Raw genomic sequence first — 21,809 nt, 5'->3', positions numbered from 1 at the left:
ATATTTCTTCTTTCTAAAATATGACTAATACCCCAGTATCTTTATGCTAGCAACTTAAATAAGGTTAAATTATAAGACATGCTACCGGAAACCTGCAAACTGAACCGAAGGAAGAAGAAAAAATACTCAATAAAAAATTGTTTTCAGTTTAAGTATAAATCATAATTTCCATCCACGAAATTCTTCACATGTACAGACTTCCAAAGAAACCAGTGGTTAAATTTTAATCGGAATAGAATCAATAAACAGAGGAGTGAATATGTGCCTGCAAATATTTTGGTTGGCTTTTAAGAAAATTGCAGGCCCTTTATAATTCCTTTCAGATTTCTTAGAATGTCAGAGCATTAACATAAATGCCAAATTGGCAATTTTTAAACGGCAGATATGAAACATGCATTTCGTCCTTGAGTTTATGAAAAATGTTTGCCATTTGAATTTAAAACAATAGAATCAAAATGATAATTTGATAACATAAAGGTAATCAACTTCTACAAGTTGAAAAAGCACATGTTGGTGTATCTCGCACATTTTTTCATTGTAGGTAAGCTAAGAGGGAAGTCAAATTTTAGTTATAAGGTCTTTCAGTAAACCTAAAATCAGAACCAAGGGAATTTATGATGTAAGAATTTCATGGTATCAGTTTAATAGAAATCTTTGCTGAAGATATCTTCATTACTTACTTACATTTTAAGGAGCCCTGTTAGTGGCTATGTAAAGAAATGTAGGAAATCAGCATTTCCTTCTAGATTATAACTCTTGCCCCTTATATGATTGCCCATTTTTATCAGTCTGCCTTTGCTTAGTAACTCAGTGACGTTGTCCTATAATTTGAGTTCTTTAGCTGAGAGGAAAGAGGGTGAGCAATAGAAGATACAGGGTATGGACAGGTTCGCCAAGCTTGACTAAAATTGTGACTAATTCTAGATTATTTTATCTTTGCCCATTTTCCTCGAAAACTCAGAATAACTGTAGACTCTCATCTCACTTGTCCAAGGCCCCAACTACAATCTTAAATCCTCCTTTGTTTCTAGACTCTGTGCTAAATGTTCTTAGCTGTGTGTCCCTGTTTGCCTTAAGATTCTAACTATGCTGTTTTCTGTCCTTGTGCAATCTTTGCTGGGCAGAGTTTAAAAGCCGCCCAGCTGGTGGATATTGAACTCTCCCCTGTCAGTGCTCTGAGAATGACCATAGCTGAGGTATATGGGGGTGTGGGCCAAGGGTGGGGGAGATGGGATGTGTGGGTTTGCATGTTAATGAAGGGTGGGACCTGGTATTGGGATTATAATTGTGTATGTTTGTGTGTAAGGGGCCACGGAATGCATAAACTGGGGCTTTCCATTTTCCTATATAAATTAAGGATTTCCTTTTCTATTTATAGTGAAACTATTGAACTTCTCATTTTTTCATCTTTTCTGAAGCACCTTAGTTTTCCTCAATAGCTGTGCTGAAAAGAATTATAGAGCTAATCTTGCCTTTATCAAGGAGAAATTGAAGCCTTTTTTAATATGCCCCAGTTCAAATTGCAGTATTTTTCTTGCAAAAGTCCAGAAAGTCCAGATGAAAACGTAGAGTCACAATATACAATCAAAGTTAATTAAGACTTGAAGTGATTGTACCCTTTTTGGGGGGTATCTTTCACTTGCTGTTGATTTGCAATTTCTTGTCATTTAATTTTAATATATGAGTATTTTGACTTATGCCTTAGAATGATATACCAAAAGAAACTGAGCAAAATGGTTTTATAAAGACACAATTATAGATGGTTATGTGTAACAATATGTAACAATGTGTAACAAGTTGTCTGATAATAGTAACTTAGTTACTATCTCATGGTTAACACTGAAAGATTTCCTTGTCTTCATTTCCATATAGAGTTAGAGATTTTTAAAGTGTCCTTTCTTTATATTTTCAAATAACATTTCTCAGATGATACCAGAAGGTCAAAAATCCTTTCTAAAAAGAGTAATGTTTATCTTTATTTGCTGAAATGAAAGTTTTTAATGCAAGATTATTTTAAGAAGGATACGGAATGTACTCTAACACTGCCCTTACCTCTCCCCAGAAACAGGATGTTCTATGAGGGAGAATTGACAAGTACGCATATCAAGATCTCAGTTTTAAAGAGTCATTCAACTGTCACTTAGGTCATGCTTGTGTTAGAGATTCATACAGGTGTCATCCAATGAGAAATCATGGGCTTTGGAATCAAATCTGGCTGTGCCATTTGCTACTTGTGTTTATCTTATTTATATGTTTATATATATTTCACCTCTCTGATTCAACTTTGTCAGATGTAAAATGTTAAAAACCTTACTTGGTTTGAAAATTAAATGAGCTACTTTAAGCATTTGACTCAATGCCTGGCATATAGATGGTACAAAATAAATGTTGACTGCCTTTTTTCCCTCTGTCTTTCCACAAGACAATCATATTCTATTTTTTTAGGTTTTACCCCTAATTGCTATAGGAAATAACAGAATATCAAACATGGAAGACATTAGATTATGAAATCTTCTAATACTTTTGTAGTCGTGGTCCCTCTGCTCTTAAGTCCCTTATTGATTGTCCCTTGGGACTTCTCTCCCTTTTTTTTTTTTTTTTTTTTTTTATTCTACAATGTAGATCTCATCAACCTCTCTCTTAGCACTTTATAAGCTTAAAAGGCAATCTGTGTAGAATAAACAGCACCCAGTAGCAAACAGTTAGTGTCCATTCTTACCCCTGTAATCATAAGAACAAAACTGATACTTTTCAGCACATCGGCCTTACATACATCTCAGTGTTTGTCCCTTCCGTTACCAGAACTAGTGATGTGTGCCTTTAAGGACATTTCCTCACATCCTATGAAAAGGACCTCCTATCCTATTTCAGCCTGGGATGGGGTATAATATGTGAAACATACATATCCACATATAAAGACAGAAAAATCCTAAAGAAACTTTTCTCCTAAATTTCCTGGTGAGGATGAGAAGACCCTTTCCTGAACTGCAACCAATAAGATCTTCACAGATATCACAAACTGACATTTTTATCAGTGTCACAGATCTAAAAAAAAAAAAAAAACAGCTGACAATTTTTTGATATATGATCTTTTCCTGTTATTTTAGCCACTACTTGTGATATTTAATTCTGTCTAAGAATTAAAAGTTATAATAAGGGGCACCTGGGTGGCTCAGTCAGCTAAGTGTCTGACTTCAGCTCAGGTCATGATCTTGCAGTTTGTGAGTTCAAGCCCCACATTGGGCTTGCTGCTGTCAGCCTGTCAGCTCAGAGCCTGTTTCAGATCCTCTGTCCTCCCTCCCACTCCCCCACTTGTGCTCTCCCAAAAGTAAACAAACATTAAATAAATAAATTAATTAAAGTTATAGTAAGTAAAATAGCCATTTGCTGTAATTTAGGACTTTTGCACATTAAATTGTCATTTAAATGTGGCATCTTATGCCTCTACTAAAAATATGTGCAATAATTGTAAATCAAACCAGCATGCTGTATACCAAACTTACACAGTGATGTATGTCAATTATTTCTCAATAAAACCAAGAAAATCTAAATACCAAAAATTATCCTTGTCTATAAGACTATATGGAATCAATATACCCTACAGGGAAATTGCCTGAAAATTTTCATTGTTAATGAGTGGCTTTATCTGCTGTTGGAAGTCTTACATTGCATATATGCAGTGCTATAGCATTGACACATGACCATGAAAACACTGTGATAGAGAATTTGTGGGAAAGCCTCCTCGTGGGAGGAGGATACTGATCACAGTATCCAAAAATGTAAGGCTCCACTTACAGACATGAGTGTTGCTCTCTAGAAACAGCCGTGCTGGCAGTCAGCTCTTCAGAAGGGGCTGTCCAAGTTCTTCAGCCTTTCAAAAAGGACTTACTTGATTTTTGTAGAAAACCTCCCATCTATTTAATGAGTCTGTGCTTTCTCTGGTTTGATGCTTTCTCCAGTCATCCACAGGTAACCAGAGCTTTCCATAGATGCCTTGGCACTGACACAAAGGATCCTGCAAAGTTCACTTTTTTATCTAGCCTAAGATTATAGCTCTTAAAGCAGAGTCTCTGTGAGAGCTACCAAAATAAAGGCATATTCTCATGTGGCTGTTCCAACCAGTCATGCCTAGAATGTTAGATACAAGAGTTTTTATTGTTTTTCATTTTGTTGTCTTTTTTTTAAATTTATTTTTTCAGAGAGAGAGAGACAGCATGAGCAGGGGAGGGTCAGAGAGAGAGCGGGACATAGAATCCTAAGACAGACTCCAGGCTCTGAGCTGTCAGCAGAGAGCCCGACACAGGGCTCGAACCCATGAACCGTGAGATCATGACCTGAGCCGAAGTCAGACGCTTAACCGTCTAAGCCACCCAGGTGCCCCTCATTTTGTTTTTATGTCATTACTGAAGGGCCTGATTTTCTCTTAGATTTACCTTTGATATTCTAATACCTCCAGCGTGCTTCCCTAAGAGACTGTGCACACTCAACCCAGCTCTCCTGATGAGTTCCTGCATCTCTTTTAAGCACAAGTGCTGCCATCCAAGTATAGTCATAAGGAACACTGCTCCACTTCTTTCCGAGTTATGCGTATATTTAAAAGATGTGACTTAGAGGTCCACAATCTCTCATCCACAGCCTTCAAGTCAGGTATGTTCAAAAGTCAGGATTTTTCAGTGCTGACTTCAGCAGTACATATACTAAAATTGGGACAGTTCAGAGAAATTTAACATGGCCCCTGTGCAGTGATGACCCAGAAATTCATGAAGTGTTCCATATTTTTAAAAACTAAAATCTTAAAAATAAATATATAAATAAATAACATTAGGTGCCTGCCAGGCTCATTTGATAGATGTGACTATTGATCTGGGGGCTGTAAGTTTGAGCCTATGTTGAATGTAGAGATTACTTGAAAATAAAATATTTTTTTAATGTATGTTTATTTTTGAGAGAGAAAGAGCATGTGCGTGAGCAGGGCAGGGACTGAGAGGGAAGGAGATGCAGAATCCAAAGCAGACTCCAGGCTCTGAGCTGTCAGCACAGAACTTGTCACGGGGCTCGAACCCACAAACCAGAAATCATGACCTGAGCTGAAGGTGGATGCTTAACCGACTGAGCCACCTAGATGCCCCAAAAAGAAAATCTTTAAAAAATTAAAATAAAATAAAAATTTTAGGTTTTAGAAGAGTAATTCATATATCATATATTGTATAACACCCTAAGCAAGGTATGGGAAAAGACTCCCTGATCAAGCACAGTATATTTGCAGTAAAACATTTGAATAGTCATACTAAGTGATATAAATAAGATCTATAAGTAACCTCTCTTCAGTTCAAGTCAGATTTTGCCATAAATGAGCTGTGCCTCCAGACTTAAGTAAAACAAAACAAAACAAACCTGTGATTTTCCAAGTACTTTGAATTTCAAAATTATGGAGTTGTGAACCTATGTAAACATGAGTACTATAATTATAATAACCTATAAAAATCCAGATGCTTTTTACTTGAAGAAGCCCTTTTCAGAATAAGTGAAAATTAACTTTCTTGAATAACAGTATGTTATTAAATTTCAAAAAAATAAAACATTAAATATTTAACACAATAATATATACCAATAAACTGAAAAATACTGGTAGTACAAATCCTTGAATGAGGGTTAATAACTAGATTGTTCCTGGCACATGACATTGGCTTGTCAAGTCTTAACATTATCTTATTTTGAAATTGGTTTGAAATGCTCGTATTTTACTGTGTTCTTGGTTTGCATTCATCACATATGACCCATCTCTTTTTCTCTCCTTTGAATGGTTATATTTTGGTAACAGAGTTGAAAAGAAATGACAGTGTTTCTTGTGTGAAAATCAACTTGTCAATCCCTACTCACTTTGCCCTTCTGAACATATGCTCTGATAACTTTCTGAACATTCCTGTGTCCTTACATTATCTTAAAGTGAACTAAAATCATATCTTGAGAGGATAAGTAAGGACAAAACAGATGACTTAAAGACTAATATATTAAGAATGTTAATTTCTTTGTGGTGTAGTTCTTTAAAGTTATTTAATAACTTTATAAATTTGAAAAGACTACTTTAATATTATATTTGATAAAAATTGGGCACTTAATGTGCAAAAGTCAGTTGCATTTCTATACAATAATGAAGCAACAGAAAGAAATCAAGGAATCAATCCCATTTACACTTGCACCAAAAACCATAAAATACTTAGGAATAATCCTTACTGAAGAAGTAAAAGATCTGTATGCTAAAAACTATAGAAAACTAATGAAAGAAATTGAAGAAGACACAAAAAATGGAAAAACATCCATGCTTATGGATTACAAGAACAAATATTGTTAAAATGTCTACACTACCCAAAGCAATCTATTCAAAATAACATTCAGTGCAATCCCTATCAAAATAACACCAGTATTCTTCACAGAGCTGGAACAAACAATTCAAAATTTGTATGGAACCAGAAAAGACCCCTAGTAGTCATAGGAATGTTGAAAAAGAAAACCAGGGGCACCTGAGTGGCTCAATCAGTTAAGCGTCCAACTTCGGCTCAGGTCATGAGATTCATGGGTTCGAGCCCTGCATTGGGCTCTGTGCTGACAGCTCATAGCCTGGAACCTGCTTTGTGTTCTGTGTCTCCCTCTCTCTCTGCTTCTCCTCCACTCATGGTCTTTCTCTAAATGTTAAAAACTTTTTTTTTAATTAAAAAAAAAAAGTGGCACCCTGGGTGGCTCAAGTCAGTTAAGCATCCGACTTCAGCTCAGGTGAGCTCATAGGTTCAAACCCTTCATCGGGCTCTGTGATGTCAGCTCAGAGCCTGGAGCCTGTTTCCAATTCCATCTCTCCCTGTCTCTCTCTGCCCTCCCCTGCTTGCAGTCTGCCACTCTCTCAAAAAAATAAACACTAAGAAAAAGAAGAAAAGAAAAAGAAAACCAAAGCCAGAGGTCTTACAAAGCTGTAATCATCAAGACAGTATGGTACTGGCAAAAAAGGGACACATAGATCAATAGAACAGAATAGAGAACCCAGAAATAGACCTACAAATGTACGGCCAGCTAATCTTTGACAAAGCAGGAAATAATATCCAATGGAAAAAAGACAACAAATGGTGTTGGGAAAACTGGACAGTGACGTGCAGAAGAATGAACCTGGACCAATTTCTTACACCATACACAAAAATGAACTCAAAATGGATGAAAGACAGGAAACATCAAAATCTTGGGGGAGAAAGCAGGCAAAAACCTCTTTGACCCTGGCCACAGCATCTTCTTATTAGACACGTCTCTGGAGGCAAGGGAAACAAAAGCAAAATGAACTATTGGGACCTTATCAAGGTAAAAAGCTTGTGCACAGCAAAGGAAGCAATCAACAAAACTAAAAGGCAACCAATAGAATGGGAGAGATATTTGCAAATGACATATTATATGAGGGTTGGTATCCATAATCTGTAAACAACTTATCAAACTCAACACCCAAAAAACAAATAATCCAGGGCAGAAATGGGCATAAGCCATGAACAGACACTTTTCCAAAGAAGGCATCTAAATGACTGACACATGAAGAGATGCTCAATATCACTCATCATCAGAGAAATACAAATCAAAACCACAGTGAGATAGTACCTCACACCTGTCAGAATTGCTAAAATTAACACAGGAAACAACATCTGTTGGTGAGGATGCAGAGAAAGGGGAGCCCTTGATGTGAATGCAAACTGGTGTAGCCCTCTGGAGAACAGTATGGAGGTTCCTCAAAAAATTAAAATAGAGCTACGCTATGACCCAGCAAAATAAATGTTAGGTATTTATCCAGAGGGGCACAAGCTGATTTGAAGGGGCACAAGCACCTCAGTATTTATAGTAGCACCATCAGCAATAACCAAATTATGGAAAGAGCCCAAATGTCCATCACGGATACATGGATAAAGAAGATATGGTGTGTATAGATATATATGTACACATGGAATAATAGCAATCAAAAAGAATGAAATCTTGCCATTTGCAACAATGTGGATGGAACTAGGATGTATTATGCTAAATGAAATAAGTCAGAGAAAGACAAATATGATTTCTCTAATGTGGAATTTAAGAAACAAAACAGGTGAACATAGGGGAAGAGAAGGAAAAATAAGATAAAAATAGAGGCAAACCATAAGAGACTCTTAAACACAGAGAGCAAATTGACGGTTGCTGGAGTTTTGGGGTTTGGGGGTGAGGTGATAGGCTAAATGGGTGATAGGCATTAAGGAAGGTACTTGGTGGGGTGAGTGCTAGGTGTTATATGTTACTGATGAATCACTAAATTCTACTCCTGAAACCATTATTACGCTATATGTTTAACTTGGATTTAAATAAAAATAATAATTTTAAAATGTTTTAATATTGGTAGTCTCTGAAGGCGTTCTTAAACTCATTTGAAAGAGTTTGGCTTTTGTTTTTCTAAAACCAAAATGAAATCAGGGCCGTCTGTGTGGCTCTGTCAGTTAAGCATCAGACTCTTGGTTTTGGCTTGGGTCATGATCTCACAGCTCGTAAGTTCAAGTCCCACATTGGACTCTGTGCTGACAGTGCAGAGCCTGCTTGGGATTTTCTCTCTCCCTCTTTCTCTGCCCCTCCCCTCCTTGTGCTCTCTAAAAATAAATAAATAAACTTTAAAAAAAATGTCTTACCTCTAAGTAAATGCCTACCCAAAATTTCAGTTAAAGGAAATTTGCATTTTTAGCACTGCCCTTTTTAGTATTACTGCCTCTATTTTATCAATATTAACATTAACTAAACAATTATTGGGACATAAGCATATTAGGTTATAAGATGGCAAGGAATCTGAAGTCAAAAAGATCTCAATATAAGCTTTAAATTTGCCACTTACTAGCATTAAGAAAGACACATACCATTTCTAGGCCTAGAATTTCAGACCTATAAATTGAGAATCTCTGTTAGGATTATTTTGAGAATAAAGTGAAATAATATATGTAAAGCAGTTAGCAGAGAGCTTAAATATGCAATAAATGGTACCCTTTTAAAAATTAACATAGCTTTATGGTTTTCTAATTATAAAAAAGCATAAAATAGTAAATTATCACCTGAACTGGCACTACTCAAAGGTAACCACAGATAGCATTTTGTTAGTAGCCTTCTAAACATTTCTCTGCAGGAACATATTTAATGTCGATATGGATATAGAGCTCTATGTAAATAGACTTATACAGACTTGAACTTAAACTTCTTTTCTCATTATGTCATGTCATCTTACATTTGTAATACCTATAGTTCCTGACCATCTTAGAGATTAGACAGCCTGCACCTCCCATCAAATAGTTAAAAAAAATTTTTTTTTTTTTAGCGTTTGTTTATTTTTGAGAGAGAGAGAAAGTGCAAATGGGAGAGGGGCAGAGAGATAGGGAGACACAGAATCTGAGGCAAGCTCCAGGCTCTGAGCTGTCAGCACAGAGCCCAATGCGGGGCTCAAACTCAGGAACCACGAGATCATGACCTGAGCCGAAGCCAGGCGCTTAACCAACTGAGCCACCCAGGTGCCCCAAATAGTTTTTATATATTATTCATCCCCAGTACCTCCAAGAATTATGTCCTGTCATGAATTTAAAATTCCAATTATGTTTTAAGAATGTTTTTTAAATTTTTTAAAATGTATCTATTGTGAGAGAGAGAGTAGTAGCACCAAGCGAGGGAGGGGTAAGGGGGCGAGAGAATCCCAAGCAGGTTCTGCACTGCCAGCTGAATCTCGGGAACCATGGGATCATGACCTGAGTCAAAATCAAGAGTTGGATGCTTAACTGACTGAGCCATCCAGACACCCCAAATATTTTTTAAAATTTTATACAGGTCCTTCTACTCCTGGGTAAGAAAATATTTGGTGCTCAGAGCAGCAGCAGTAGAATAGCAAACATCTGAGTCTCTTAGAGAAACACATTGTTCCCATTGCTTACAGATAAGGCATGAGTCAGTCTGTTATCTTAAAATTAATTGCAGCAGTAATAAGAATCTGAGATTTCATCTCATCTTCGTATGTCTTGATTTTCAGGTGAGGAAGCTAAGGCCTAGAGAGGATGTGAAATATGCTAGTCAGGATGACACAGCCAGGTCCCTTTGGGGAATAAATACACAATGTAAATATATTTGAAAAATAAATGGACCTCAGATTTCAATGGCTACTTTTTAAGGAACAAATCAATTTCATAAAAGTATTTTATTTTATTTTATTTTCTAATGTTTTATTTATTTTTGTTACAGAGAGAGACAGAGCATGAGAGGGGGAGGGACAGAGAGAGAAGGAGACACAGAACTGGATACAGGCTCCAGGCTCTGAGCTAGCTGTCAGCACAGAGCCCGACGCGGGGCTCGAACCCACGAACGTGAGATCTGACCTGAGCCGAAGTCGGAGGCTTAGCCGACTGAGCCACCCAAGCGCCCCCATAAAAGTTTTTTAAGTCCCTTAATTTGGAGATCCAAAAGAATTTCTTCCCTCAGTAATCCATTTTGAATGGATTTTGTAGTGGACATTTAAAGAAGAAAAAAGAAAGCGTTTTATTGTACAAGTGAGAGAAGGATCTCAATCCTCAAGTCCACTTTGAGAACCTATATTAAAATACATGACACTTAATAAATTAGTTCTCTTTCTCCTCTGTTCATTCTGTTCTTCCCTATGCAAAATAATCTTTCCTTTATCAGAAATGGATTCTAATGTATGTTTATTTCTGGTAATCTCTGTAAGCACTATTCCAATAATATGGTGACCTCGCTTCAAAGTAAGGGCATTAGGTTTTATTTGTTTAGCCAAACTTAACTGAGGGTTCAAGTCCTCAAATTGCCTAAAGACAAATGGGAAACATACATGCCAGCAGTCACAGTATAATGTAATATTTGCCTGATGTGATAAATGTCTGACAAATGACTAGGGGCACCTGGGTGGCTCATTAAGTTAATGATCCAGCTTTTGATTTCATCTCGGTTCATGATCCCTCAGTTGTGAGACTGAGCCCATGTTGGGCTCTGCTGAGCATGGAGCCTGCTTGAGATTCTCTCTCTTTCTCCCTCTGTCCTTCTGCTTGGACACACATGCACGTTTTTCTCTCTCTCAAAAAAAAAAGGTAAATAAATGTCTAACAAATGAATAAACTAATATAATGGAAATATGTTAAAAATGAAGGACCCCCTGAGTCTTTCTGCAAAGTCAGGGAAGGTTTCATAGAGAACATAGAACTTGAACTGAGATTTGAAACATGATACAAAAACAATAAGGAAAGTATATTATCTGGAGGGAACAACATAGGCTTGTGTTTATTAGATTTACATTTATTTTCCAGGAAAAGACCCATATGCTTTTGTAATTTTTTTTTTACTAAAACACATATGATTTCTAAAATCTGATGTTTCTGAAGATCTCAAGAATCACATTTACTTGACCTAACTTATCAAAATATCCAACCTGACAAATGACAAATGAAAAACTACCCTATACTTAAAAATTGATAGGCAAGTCCTTTTACTGCATTTCACTTCAGTTTATAATTTATTTGAATTATTTTTGTTCCTCTATTCTGAAAATTGTGACATTACTTATGTCTTTTTAAAAATAATCAAGCTCGGGGCACCTGGGTGGCTCAGTCAGTTGAGCAGCCAACTTCAGTTCAGGACATGATCTCATGGTTCGTGGCTTTGAGCCCCGCATAAGGCTCTGTGCTGACAGCTCAGAGCCTGGAGCCTGCCTCAGATTCTGTGTCTCCCTCTCTCTGCCCCTTCCCTGCCTGCATGCTGTCTCTCTCTCAAAAATACATAGACATTAAAAAATAATAATAATTCAGTTCAATAAGTGAACTTTTTTTCAAAGTTTTACAGTGCTGTTTGACACATAATTTTTAAATTCTTATATTCTGCTTCAGGAAATTAACAATGTTCTTGAAATATTTGTGTTTAATAGCTTATATGTGTTACTCTGTATGTTTTAACTACATCTTTAAGACATAAAGGAAAAATGTTAAAAGAATGAACTGAAGATTAAATTAGCTAACATTTCAAAAAGCAGTCACTAGCAGTTCCTTTGGTAGAATCAACCACTGCTAACACCACCATTTGATCGACACTGGATCCTGATACATACCCATCTGGGATGATAGTGGTGGCATTAGAACATTCCTCTGTGTATTGTTTAACACCCTGGAATGTGTTTGCCATGTATGAAATTCTCATTTGCCTAGACCTGAGTTATAGGTTGCTGCCATTTATTTGTCTTTCCATGGCTTGATTGTAAAATTCATGAAAAAAATAAATTAACTTGGATTTGAACTATAAACTCATCTGCCAACCAGTGGCATTTGTTGTCTGTCCTGATCATTGGGCACTCCTGAGTAATTGTAAACCCAAAGAGAAAGGGGGGAAAAAACCCATCTTTACTTCCCCAGCTCTTAAGCACAGCAAATATTCCATTAAAAGGTATAAATTGTGTGTGGGCAAGTAGGGCGATGGCCTTATATGCAGCTAGCACATTTAAACCCATTTACCTATTCCTAAAATGGTGCTCACTAATGAAAATCAAATTTCTCCATCAACTTTCTCCTTTCTCATCTGATCTACTCCCTGTAAGTTCATTCACTTTGAGATATGCCTTGATCTTTCAACGTATCTTTAGTGTTATTTCTGATTCAAAGAACCTAAAAATTATTTGGAATTTTTGTTAACAGTAATAAGATTTTGCTCAGATTAATAACATGCCCAAGATCATAAAGCTAACAAATAGTATAGAGAGGATTAAATTTAAGTCTGACTTAAAAACCTAACCCTGGGCTCTTCAAAATACATGTTTCTAGCATTCCATTTATATATCCAATCCCTCTGACGCTAGTGTAGACTGCACTTGCAATCTGTATCCAGAGATTAACATTTTAACCCTCATTTCTGAGGATGGATTAAAATTTAAATGCCTATATCCTTTTACAAAGCAAAATATAATAATAAAGATGATTCCCAGATTCCTAACAGCCCAAAGGATGAATCAGAATATAAAATCTAATTGTGAAGTTGGTTAGATTTTGATTTTGATTCTTTTCCTCTATTTCAGTGCATTTATCACTGTATAATCTAGCATTAGCTGAAATGTCTGTATAGAGTAAAAGTTTTTCAACCTTGCCTACAATCCTCCCAACAGAAATATTAAGTTTTTAATCCAGTTTATCAAATTCTACTTTACCAATTTTGAGCTCTGTGGCCTTACAAAAGTCTGTATTCTAAAATCTTCCCACTGTAAATTTTACTTCTTCTATTAAAATCCTCTTTGAATAATTCATATTTAAGGAATTGTTTGCTTTCCCAACTTTTACATTTTTTTTCCCACGGGTTCTTAAGAATTTAGGAAAAGTTAAAATAATTTATTGGTTAAGAGTTCTGATACTGGAATCAGACTCGTATAATCAAAGTCATAACAATTAATATGTGGTAGACACCAGGTTTACTTAACCTCTCTGAGTCTCCGTTTTCTTTATTATAAGGTGGCTGTATGACCTATTTCATAAGGTAGTTGTAAAAGTTACAAGCAGCACTTTTCACAATTCTTTGTACAGTAGGGGTTAAACTATTACTATTGTTAATGTACATTTTGCAGTGTGGTCTTTGTGAAACAGAATAATAGTATGTTAGGGCTAGAAGAAATCCTTACTGATCATTTAGTCTAGCACTGCTATATTTCCTATGACACTACAGTCTAGAAGAAGGGCAAAAACTAGTTTGAGCGTTTTGATGAATTGGTTATGAACCTGAAACTAAAGTAAGCCCAGTATTTTCGTGGACAGAAAGATTCTGTTGCTGTTACTGTATTGTTTTGTTCTTTTCACTTCTATCCACAGATTCTTTTTTTTTAATCCCATTGAAACTCTTTTGTTGTTTCCAAATTAAACTATGCAACTATTTAAATGTCATAGTAGATTGGCATGAATACTTTTTTATTTCTTTGCTTAGCTAGCTTTTCTTCACACCCAGAATGGCTCAATCCACAGTATTAGAGATGGAGCTTTGATATTAAGCAGTGTAAGACTGACAAACCTGTGGTCATTTATGGTTTCATACTGTCCTTTTAGTTTTCTGCTAATGTTCTGACATGAGACATTGCTTCCCATAGTAGTGGAGCATGGCTTGTTAGGGTGATGATTAAGTGAAGGCCCTCTGGTCCATCTACAGACAGTGGTGATTTCAATATGGATAACAGCATTTGGTCTCTGTTCTCTCTTACATTGTAGAGCCGACAATTAGAATCAGAAACTGGAACCACGGAGGAGCATAGTCTAAACAAGGAGGCTCGAAAATGGGCTACACGTGTGGCACGTGAGCACAAAAACATTGTTCACCAACAACGGGTAAGTGCAGTAGAGAGTCTTAGACTACATTTAGCCTAAGCCATATGTCAAGTCAATTTAATGAATTGAGTTTTATTCATGTGAAAAATATCTTATGTTTTTTCTGTAATTTCTCACCATTCAGCAGTATGCTCTCAGCTGTCTACTTGGTTTGGAAATTCCTTAAGCCTGGGGCACCTGAGTGCCTCAGTCAGTTAAGCATCAGATTCTTGATTTTGGCTCAGGTCATGATTTCATGGTTCCGGAGATCAAGCCCCACACTGGGCTCGCACTGTGCAGAGCCTGCTTGGGATTCTCTCTCTCTCTCCCTTTCTCTCTGCCCCTCCCTCGTTCTCTCACTCAAAATAAATAAACATTTAAAAATAAATAAAAAGGTTACAGTTTTTTTTTTAATTCCTTAAGCTCTTCAAGCAGCAACACAGTAATTTTCTTTTTGCCATAGAATTGCCTAAGAAAGCCTAGTGATAATGTATTACCATCTCTCACGTAGTAGAAGAGACATGCCTGTGTTGAATTAAGCTTTTAATTCCCTAGACAAATTTTTTGAAGTCTTAATTGTAGATTCCATGAAAATGTATCTTCAAGGGGTGCCTAGCTGGCTCAGTCAGTAGAGCATGTGACTCTTGATCTCAGGGTCATGAGTTTGAGCCACATGTTGGGCATAGAGTTTACTTAATAAATAAATTTGAATTAAATTAAAATTAAAACATTAAAATTTAAAAAATGTGTTTTCAAGACTAAACTCTAAGCACAAAGAAATTACTTTAGGTATAGTAAATTTTTTCTAATTTCCATTTATTTATAACTTTTGTCTTTCTTTACCTTTACATCTAACTTATTAAAATAATTTTTCATATTTAATATCTATATTTCCTAATCTCTCACCCATAACATTTGGACTTTTCCTTCTTTCCTCTCCCCTGTACTTCATACAGACTACACTTGCCCAAATCACTAATAATGTCTATGTTGCTAAATCCAAAATGGACACTTTTATTTCTTAAAATCTATTGGCAGTTTCATCATAATTGACAGCTCCCTATGTGTTGAAACACTCTCTTCTCTCATTATCCCTGTCTTAACATTGTCCTGGTTTTCCTTCTGTCTCTCTGGCATTTCCTAGGTTCTTCTTTCTCCACCCCACATTTAAATATTTAAATTCCTTAGATTTCTATACTAGGCTATCTTTTCTTATTCTTTGTAAAACATTTTTTTAATGTTTTATTTGATTTTTGAGAGAGAGAGAGAGACAGCATGAGCCGGGAGGGTCAGAGAGAGATGGAGATACAGAATCTGAAGACAGGCTCCAGGCTCTGAGCTAGCTGTCAGCCCAGAGCCCAATGCAGGGCTTGAACCCACAACCTGTGAGATCATGACCTGAGCCGAAGTCAGATACTTAACTGACAGAGCCACCCAGGCACCCCTTCTTATTTTTTATTCTCTTAATTCTTTATCTTATTCACAGTCTCAACCAGTGCTGTGGTTTCACTTACCAACAAATCATAAATTAGTATCTCCAACTTTGGGCTTTTCTTCTGTGGATACATATATCCTCTTGCCGGCTTTGACATCTTTTCACTGTCCCACAGGCATCCCACATTCAGTGTTCCACTAATCTAATGCTATAAGACAAACTACCTAAAACTTAATGCCACAAAAAAAGAACATACTTTATTTGTCTCTTAGCACTCTGGGGATTGGATGGACTTAGCTTGCCACTTCTCACTTGGGAGTCTCCCGTGTGGTTGCAGTCAGTGAGCAGTGCCAGAGTCACCCCGTGGACTTCCCCACTGACGTATCTGGTCTTGGAACAGAAAGACTTGAACAGCTAGCTGGGAGCTAGAACAGCTAGAGTTCCTCGTGCATCTCAGTCTCTCTGTGGTCTCTCCAGCATAGTAACTTTAGGTTAGTACTTCTTACATGGTAGCACAGGGCCCCCAAGTTGGAGTCCTAAGAGTGAGCCAAGTAGGAGCTTTGTTATCTTTTCTGGCCTAACCTCAGAAATAATGTGATACTACTGGTGTCATATTTTTATTAACTGAGGCAATCACAAAGGCCTGTTGTCCAAGTTCAAGGAGAGAGAAGATAAACTGCACTTCTTAGTAAGGAAACCTCAAGTTTCTAGAAGAACATGTGGAATGGGAAATATTGTAGTAACTTTTCTTAAAAACAGTCAGCCACAGTCTACCTTCTGTGTATAACAGTTCACATCCGTCTTGCATACAAAATAAAACTCCCCTCTTTACCCCAAATCCCTCAAAAACTGGTATCAGGCTCCAGTTTGAATTTTAGAATCTGGTCATCTAAATGAAATTCATGGACAGATAAGGCTTCCTGGGTGCAATTCCTATAACACAGTATATCTCAGTCCAAGAATTTGTGAACTGGAGGGGCAGGTTATCTTTATTATATCCAATAAATAGTGATTAATTACTGCAGCTTGATACTTCAAAATGTAAAACACATAGACTTTGTTGCATTAAAATTCTTTACTGTATTTGAAAGTGTATGGATATTAAAAATAAATCTTCCTCTCTCTGTTGTTAAGGCTTATTGTATCATTCTGCTAGAAGATAGAGACAGGCAGATTTCAATAACTTTTCCATTTCTTTGTAGTATGACCCATGATAGGCTTTAATCTTGTAAGATATAATTTAGGCAATAAAATTAAGGGGTTCTCCTTTTGGCCATGATAAATTACCTGGGATCACACTTACTCTTCTGCATAAACAACTATAAAACTGGTCTAAATATATGAAACAACGGTTTTCAGACATTGCACAGCAGGCAGTAACAGAAGTGTGAAACTTGAGAGAGAAAATAACATTGAAATTAGCCACATGACTTCCCAAGCTTTCTTCCTGATGGCACTTTCTGTATTGCAGTGTAAGGAGAGAGAACTTAAGCAAGGCACCACAGACTCTCTGAGTTGAGATAACAAAAATCAAAGTTCAAAGAACTGATGTGACATGAGTTTTAGGAGAGTACCAGACAACATGGAGATGCAAAGAAAGAATTTTAAAAATCATCATAGGTCTCCCCTTCAATCTGTTGCTGAATACTAAACCACATAAGCATATGGTAAAATTCTACAATACTGGGTAGAGAATGACAGAGGAGATAAGATGAACGATTCCCAGAGATCACGTAGGGCTAAGACGCATTCCAGTTGTGCCTAGCCAAGGTTGAGGCTGCTCATGGTTGACAATTCATGGATCATCTGGGGCATTCAGGAGACTACAGAAGGATCATACATTGGTTCCAGGGCTAATTTAGTCCTAGAATAAGGCTACTTTAGAATTAACCTAACACAGCTTTAAAACAAGCTTCAGAAACATCAAGCTAATCCACAGGTAATTTATTTGCCTGCCAGAAAAAAGAAAATCTTCTTTTCCTAGGAAGGAAACAAAATTCAACATTTAACAACATAGTATTTACTATGTCAAGAATAAAATTTTTCAGGACACCTATGTGACTCATTGAGTTGAGCATCCAACTCTTGATTTGGGCTCAGGTCATGATCCCAGGGTCATGGGATCAAACCCTGCATCAGACTTTGCACTGAACATGGAGCCTCCTAAGATTCTCTGTCTCTCTGTCTCTCTCTTTCTCTTTTTCCCCCTTCCCACTCCCCTCCCTCCTTCTCCCTCTCCCCCATCTGCTCTCTCTCTAAAATAAAAAAAAAGTTTTTAATTAAAAAAAAGAATCGAATTTCTTCTGGGTGGCTCAGTCAGTTAAGTGTCTGACTCTTGGTTTGAGCTCAGGTCATGATCCCACAGTTCATGAGTTCAAGCTCTGCATTGGACTCCTCGCTGACAGCATGGAGCCTGCTTGGGATTCCCTTTTTCCCTCTCTCTCTCTCTGTCCCTCCCTTGTGCACTTTCTCTGTCTCTCTCTCTTTCTCAAAATAAATAAATAAACTTAAAAATTATTTTAAAAGAATAAAATTTACTAGATATTAAAAACAAAAGAGAATATGATCCATGACCGAAAGAAAAATCAGTTAAAGCAGATCATAAATGCCAGGGATGTTGGAATTAGCAAATAAGGACTTTAAAACAGTAAGTAAAGGATTTAAAAGAAAACGAACATATTGAAGAAAGAAAAGGAAGATATACAAAAGAACCAAATTTGTGGGGGGGACACCTAGGCTCAGTTGGTTAAGTGTCTGGCTCTTTTTTTTCTTTTAACTATGAATTACATTTATTATTATTACTAATATATTTGAACTCATTTTGACCACCTCATGTGTGCTTTCTGTTTGTTTCTGGTGTTCTACACTTCTTGATGTCTTATTTCTTACCTTAGCTTTTATTATTTTTCTAATTCTTTTTTTTAATTTACTTTCAAGTTAGTTAGCATATAGTGCAACAATGATTTCAGGAGTAGATTCCATAATGCCTCTTACCCATTTAGCCCATCCCCCCTCTTACCACCCCTCCAGTAACCCTCAATTTGTTCTCTGTATTTAAGAGTCTCTTACATTTTGTCCCCTCCCTGTTTTTATATTATTTTTTCTTCCCTTTCCTTATGTTCATCTGTTTTATATCTTAAAGTCCTCATATGAGTGAAGTCATATGATATTTGTCCTTCTCTGACTAATTTCACTTAGCATAATACCCTAGTTCCATCCACGTAGGTGCAAATGGCAAGATTTCGTTCTTTTTTATTGCCAAGTAATACTCCATTGCACATATATACCACATCTTCTTTATCCATTCATCCATCAATGGACATTTTGGCTCTTTCCATACTTTGGCTGTTGTTGGGGTGCATGTGCCCCTTCAAAAACAACACACCTGTATCCCTCGGATAAATACCTAGGAGTGCAATTCCTGGGTCATAGGGTAGTTCTATGTTTAATTTTTTGAGGAACCTCCATACTGTTTTCCAGAGTGGCTGTACCAGTTTGCATTCCCACCAGCAGTGCACAAGGGTTCCTCTTTTTCCTCATCCTCGCCAACATCTGTTGTTGCCTGAGTTGTTAATGTTAGCCATCTGACAGGTGTGAGGTGGTATCTCATTATGGTTTTGATTTGTATTGCCCTGATGATGAGTGAGGCTGAGCATTTTTTTCATGTGTCAATTGGCCCTCTGGATGTCTTCTTTGGAGAAGTGTCTATTCATGTCTTTTTCCCTATTCATGTCTATTTCTTAACTGGATTCTTTGTTTTTTGGGTGTTGAATCTGATAAGTTTTTTATAGATTTTGGATACTAACCTTTCATCTGATATGTCAGCTGCTAATATCTTCTCCCATTCTATCAGTTTCCTTTTAGTTTTGCTCATTGTTTCCTTTGCTGTGCAGAAGCTTTTTATTTTAATGAGGTCCCAGTAGTTTATTTTTGCTTTTATTTCCTTTCCTCCAGAGACATGTTGAGTAAGAAGTTGCTGCGGTCAAGGTTAAAAAGGTTTTCGCCTGCTTTCTCCTCATGGATTTTGATGGCTTCCTGTCTTACATTTAGGTCTCTCATCCATTTTGAGTTTATTTTTGTGTATGGTGTAAGAAAGTGTTCCAGGTTCAGTTTTCTGCGTGTTGCTGTCCAGTTTTTCCAGCTCCATTTGCTGAAGAGACTGTCTTTATTCCATTGGATATTCTTTCCTGCAGTGTCAAAGATTAGTTGACCATACATTTGTGGGTCCATATCTGGGTTCTCTATTCTGTTCCATGGATCTGAGTGTATGTTTTTGTGCCAGTACAATACTGTCTTGATGATTACAGCTTTGTAATAAAGCTTGAAGTCCAGGATTGTGATGCTTCCTACTTTGGTTTTCTTTTCCAAGATTGCTTTGGCTATTTGGGGTCTTTTCTGATTCCATACAAATTTTAGGATTGTTTGTTCTAGCTCTGTGAAGAATGCTAGTGTTATTTTGATAGGGATTCCATTGAATAGGTAGATTGCTTTGGGTAATACTGACATTTTAGAAATATTTGTTCTTCCTATCCAGGAGCATGGAATATTTTTCCTTTTTGTGTATCTTCACTTTCTTTCATAAGCTTTCTATAGTGTTCAGTGTATAGATTTTTCATCTCTTTAGTTAGATTTATTCGTAAGTATTTTATGGGTTTTGGTGCAATTGTATGTGGGATCAATTCCTTGATTTATCTTTCTGTTGCTTCATTGTTGGTATATAGGAATGCAACCATTTTCTGTGCATTGATTTTTACATCCTGTGACTGCTGAATTCATGGGTCAGTTCTAGCAGTTTTTTGGTGGAATCTTTTGGGTTTTCCATAGAGAGTGTCATGTCATCTGCAAAGAGTGAAAATTTGACCTCCTTCGGCCAATTTGGATGCCATTTATTTCTTTGTGTTGTCTGATCGCTGAGGCTAAAACTTTCAATACTATGTTGAATAACAGTGGTGAGAATAGATATCCCAGTCTTGGTCCTGACCTTAGGGGGGAAGCTCTCATTTTTTCCTCTTTGAGGATGATATTAGCATTGGGTCTTTCATATATGGCTTTTATGGTCTCAAGGTATGATCCTTCTGTCCCTACTTTCTTGAGGATTTTTATCAAGAAAGGATGCTATAGTTTGTCAAATGCTTTCTCTGCGTCTATTGACTGGGTTATGTGGCTCTTGTCCTTTCTTTTATTGATGTGATGGATCACGTTGATTGTTTGCAGATATTGAACCAGCCCTGCATCCCAGGCATAAATCCCACTTGGGTGTGGTGAATAATTTTTTAAATGTATTATTGGATAATATCTTGTTGAGGATTTTTGCATCCATGTTTATCAGGGAAATTGGCCTTTAGTTCTCCTTGTTAGCGGGTCTTTGTCTGGTTTTAGAATCAAGGTAATGCTGGCTTCATAGAAAGAGTTTGGAAGTTTTCCTTCCATTTCTATTTTTGGAACAGCTTCAAGAGAATAGGTATAAACTCTACCTTTAATGTTTGGTAGAATTCCCCTAGAAAGCCTGGTCATGGGCTCTTATTTTTAGGGAGATATTTTATTACTAATTTAATTTCTTTACTGGTTATGGGTCTATTCAAATTTTCTATTTCTTCCTGTTTCAGTTTTGGTAGTTTATATGTTTCTAGGAATTTGCCCATTTCTTCCAGATTGCACATTTTATTGGCATATAATTGCTCATAATATTCTTTCATTAATGTTTTTTATTTCTGCTGTTGGTTGTGATCTCTCCTCTTTCATTCTTGATTTTATTTATTTGGATCCTTTCGTTTTTCTTTTTGATCAAACTGGCTAGTGGTTTATCAATTTTGTTAATTCTTTCAAAGAACCAGCTTCTGGTTTCATTGATCTGTTCTACTGTTTCTGTTTTTGTATTTGTATTTTCTTTTTTTTGGTTTATTATTTCCTGTCTTCTGATGGTTTTGGGTTTTATTTGCTGTTCTTTTTTTCAGCTCATTAAGGTGTAAGGTTAGGTTGTGTATCTGAGACCTTTCTTCCTTCTTTAGGAAGGCCTGGATTGCTAT

General features: G+C 36.6%; 1 protein-coding gene and 1 non-coding gene across 3 annotated transcripts in view; both read left to right on the top strand.

The window, feature by feature from the left end:
• Window positions 1–21,809, top strand: part of FCHSD2 (FCH and double SH3 domains 2) — a 269,715-nt gene that overhangs the window by 202,189 nt on the left and 45,717 nt on the right. For both annotated transcript variants that reach the window (XM_029914695.1, XM_029914697.1), the window contains exon 11: window positions 14,253–14,369. In XM_029914695.1, the coding sequence (XP_029770555.1) occupies window positions 14,253–14,369 (117 nt within the window). The remainder of the gene's footprint in view (window positions 1–14,252; window positions 14,370–21,809) is intronic.
• On the top strand, window positions 4,674–4,780 carry LOC115272841. Its single transcript, XR_003900494.1, has one exon. It is a non-coding gene; the product is annotated as a U6 spliceosomal RNA (small nuclear RNA).

The sequence above is a fragment of the Suricata suricatta genome, chromosome 11, assembly GCF_006229205.1.
Source record: "Suricata suricatta isolate VVHF042 chromosome 11, meerkat_22Aug2017_6uvM2_HiC, whole genome shotgun sequence".
NCBI classification, from domain to species: Eukaryota; Metazoa; Chordata; class Mammalia; order Carnivora; family Herpestidae; genus Suricata; species Suricata suricatta.
Note: the sequence above shows the minus strand (reverse complement) of the source record. Positions and strands in the feature narration are given on the sequence as shown.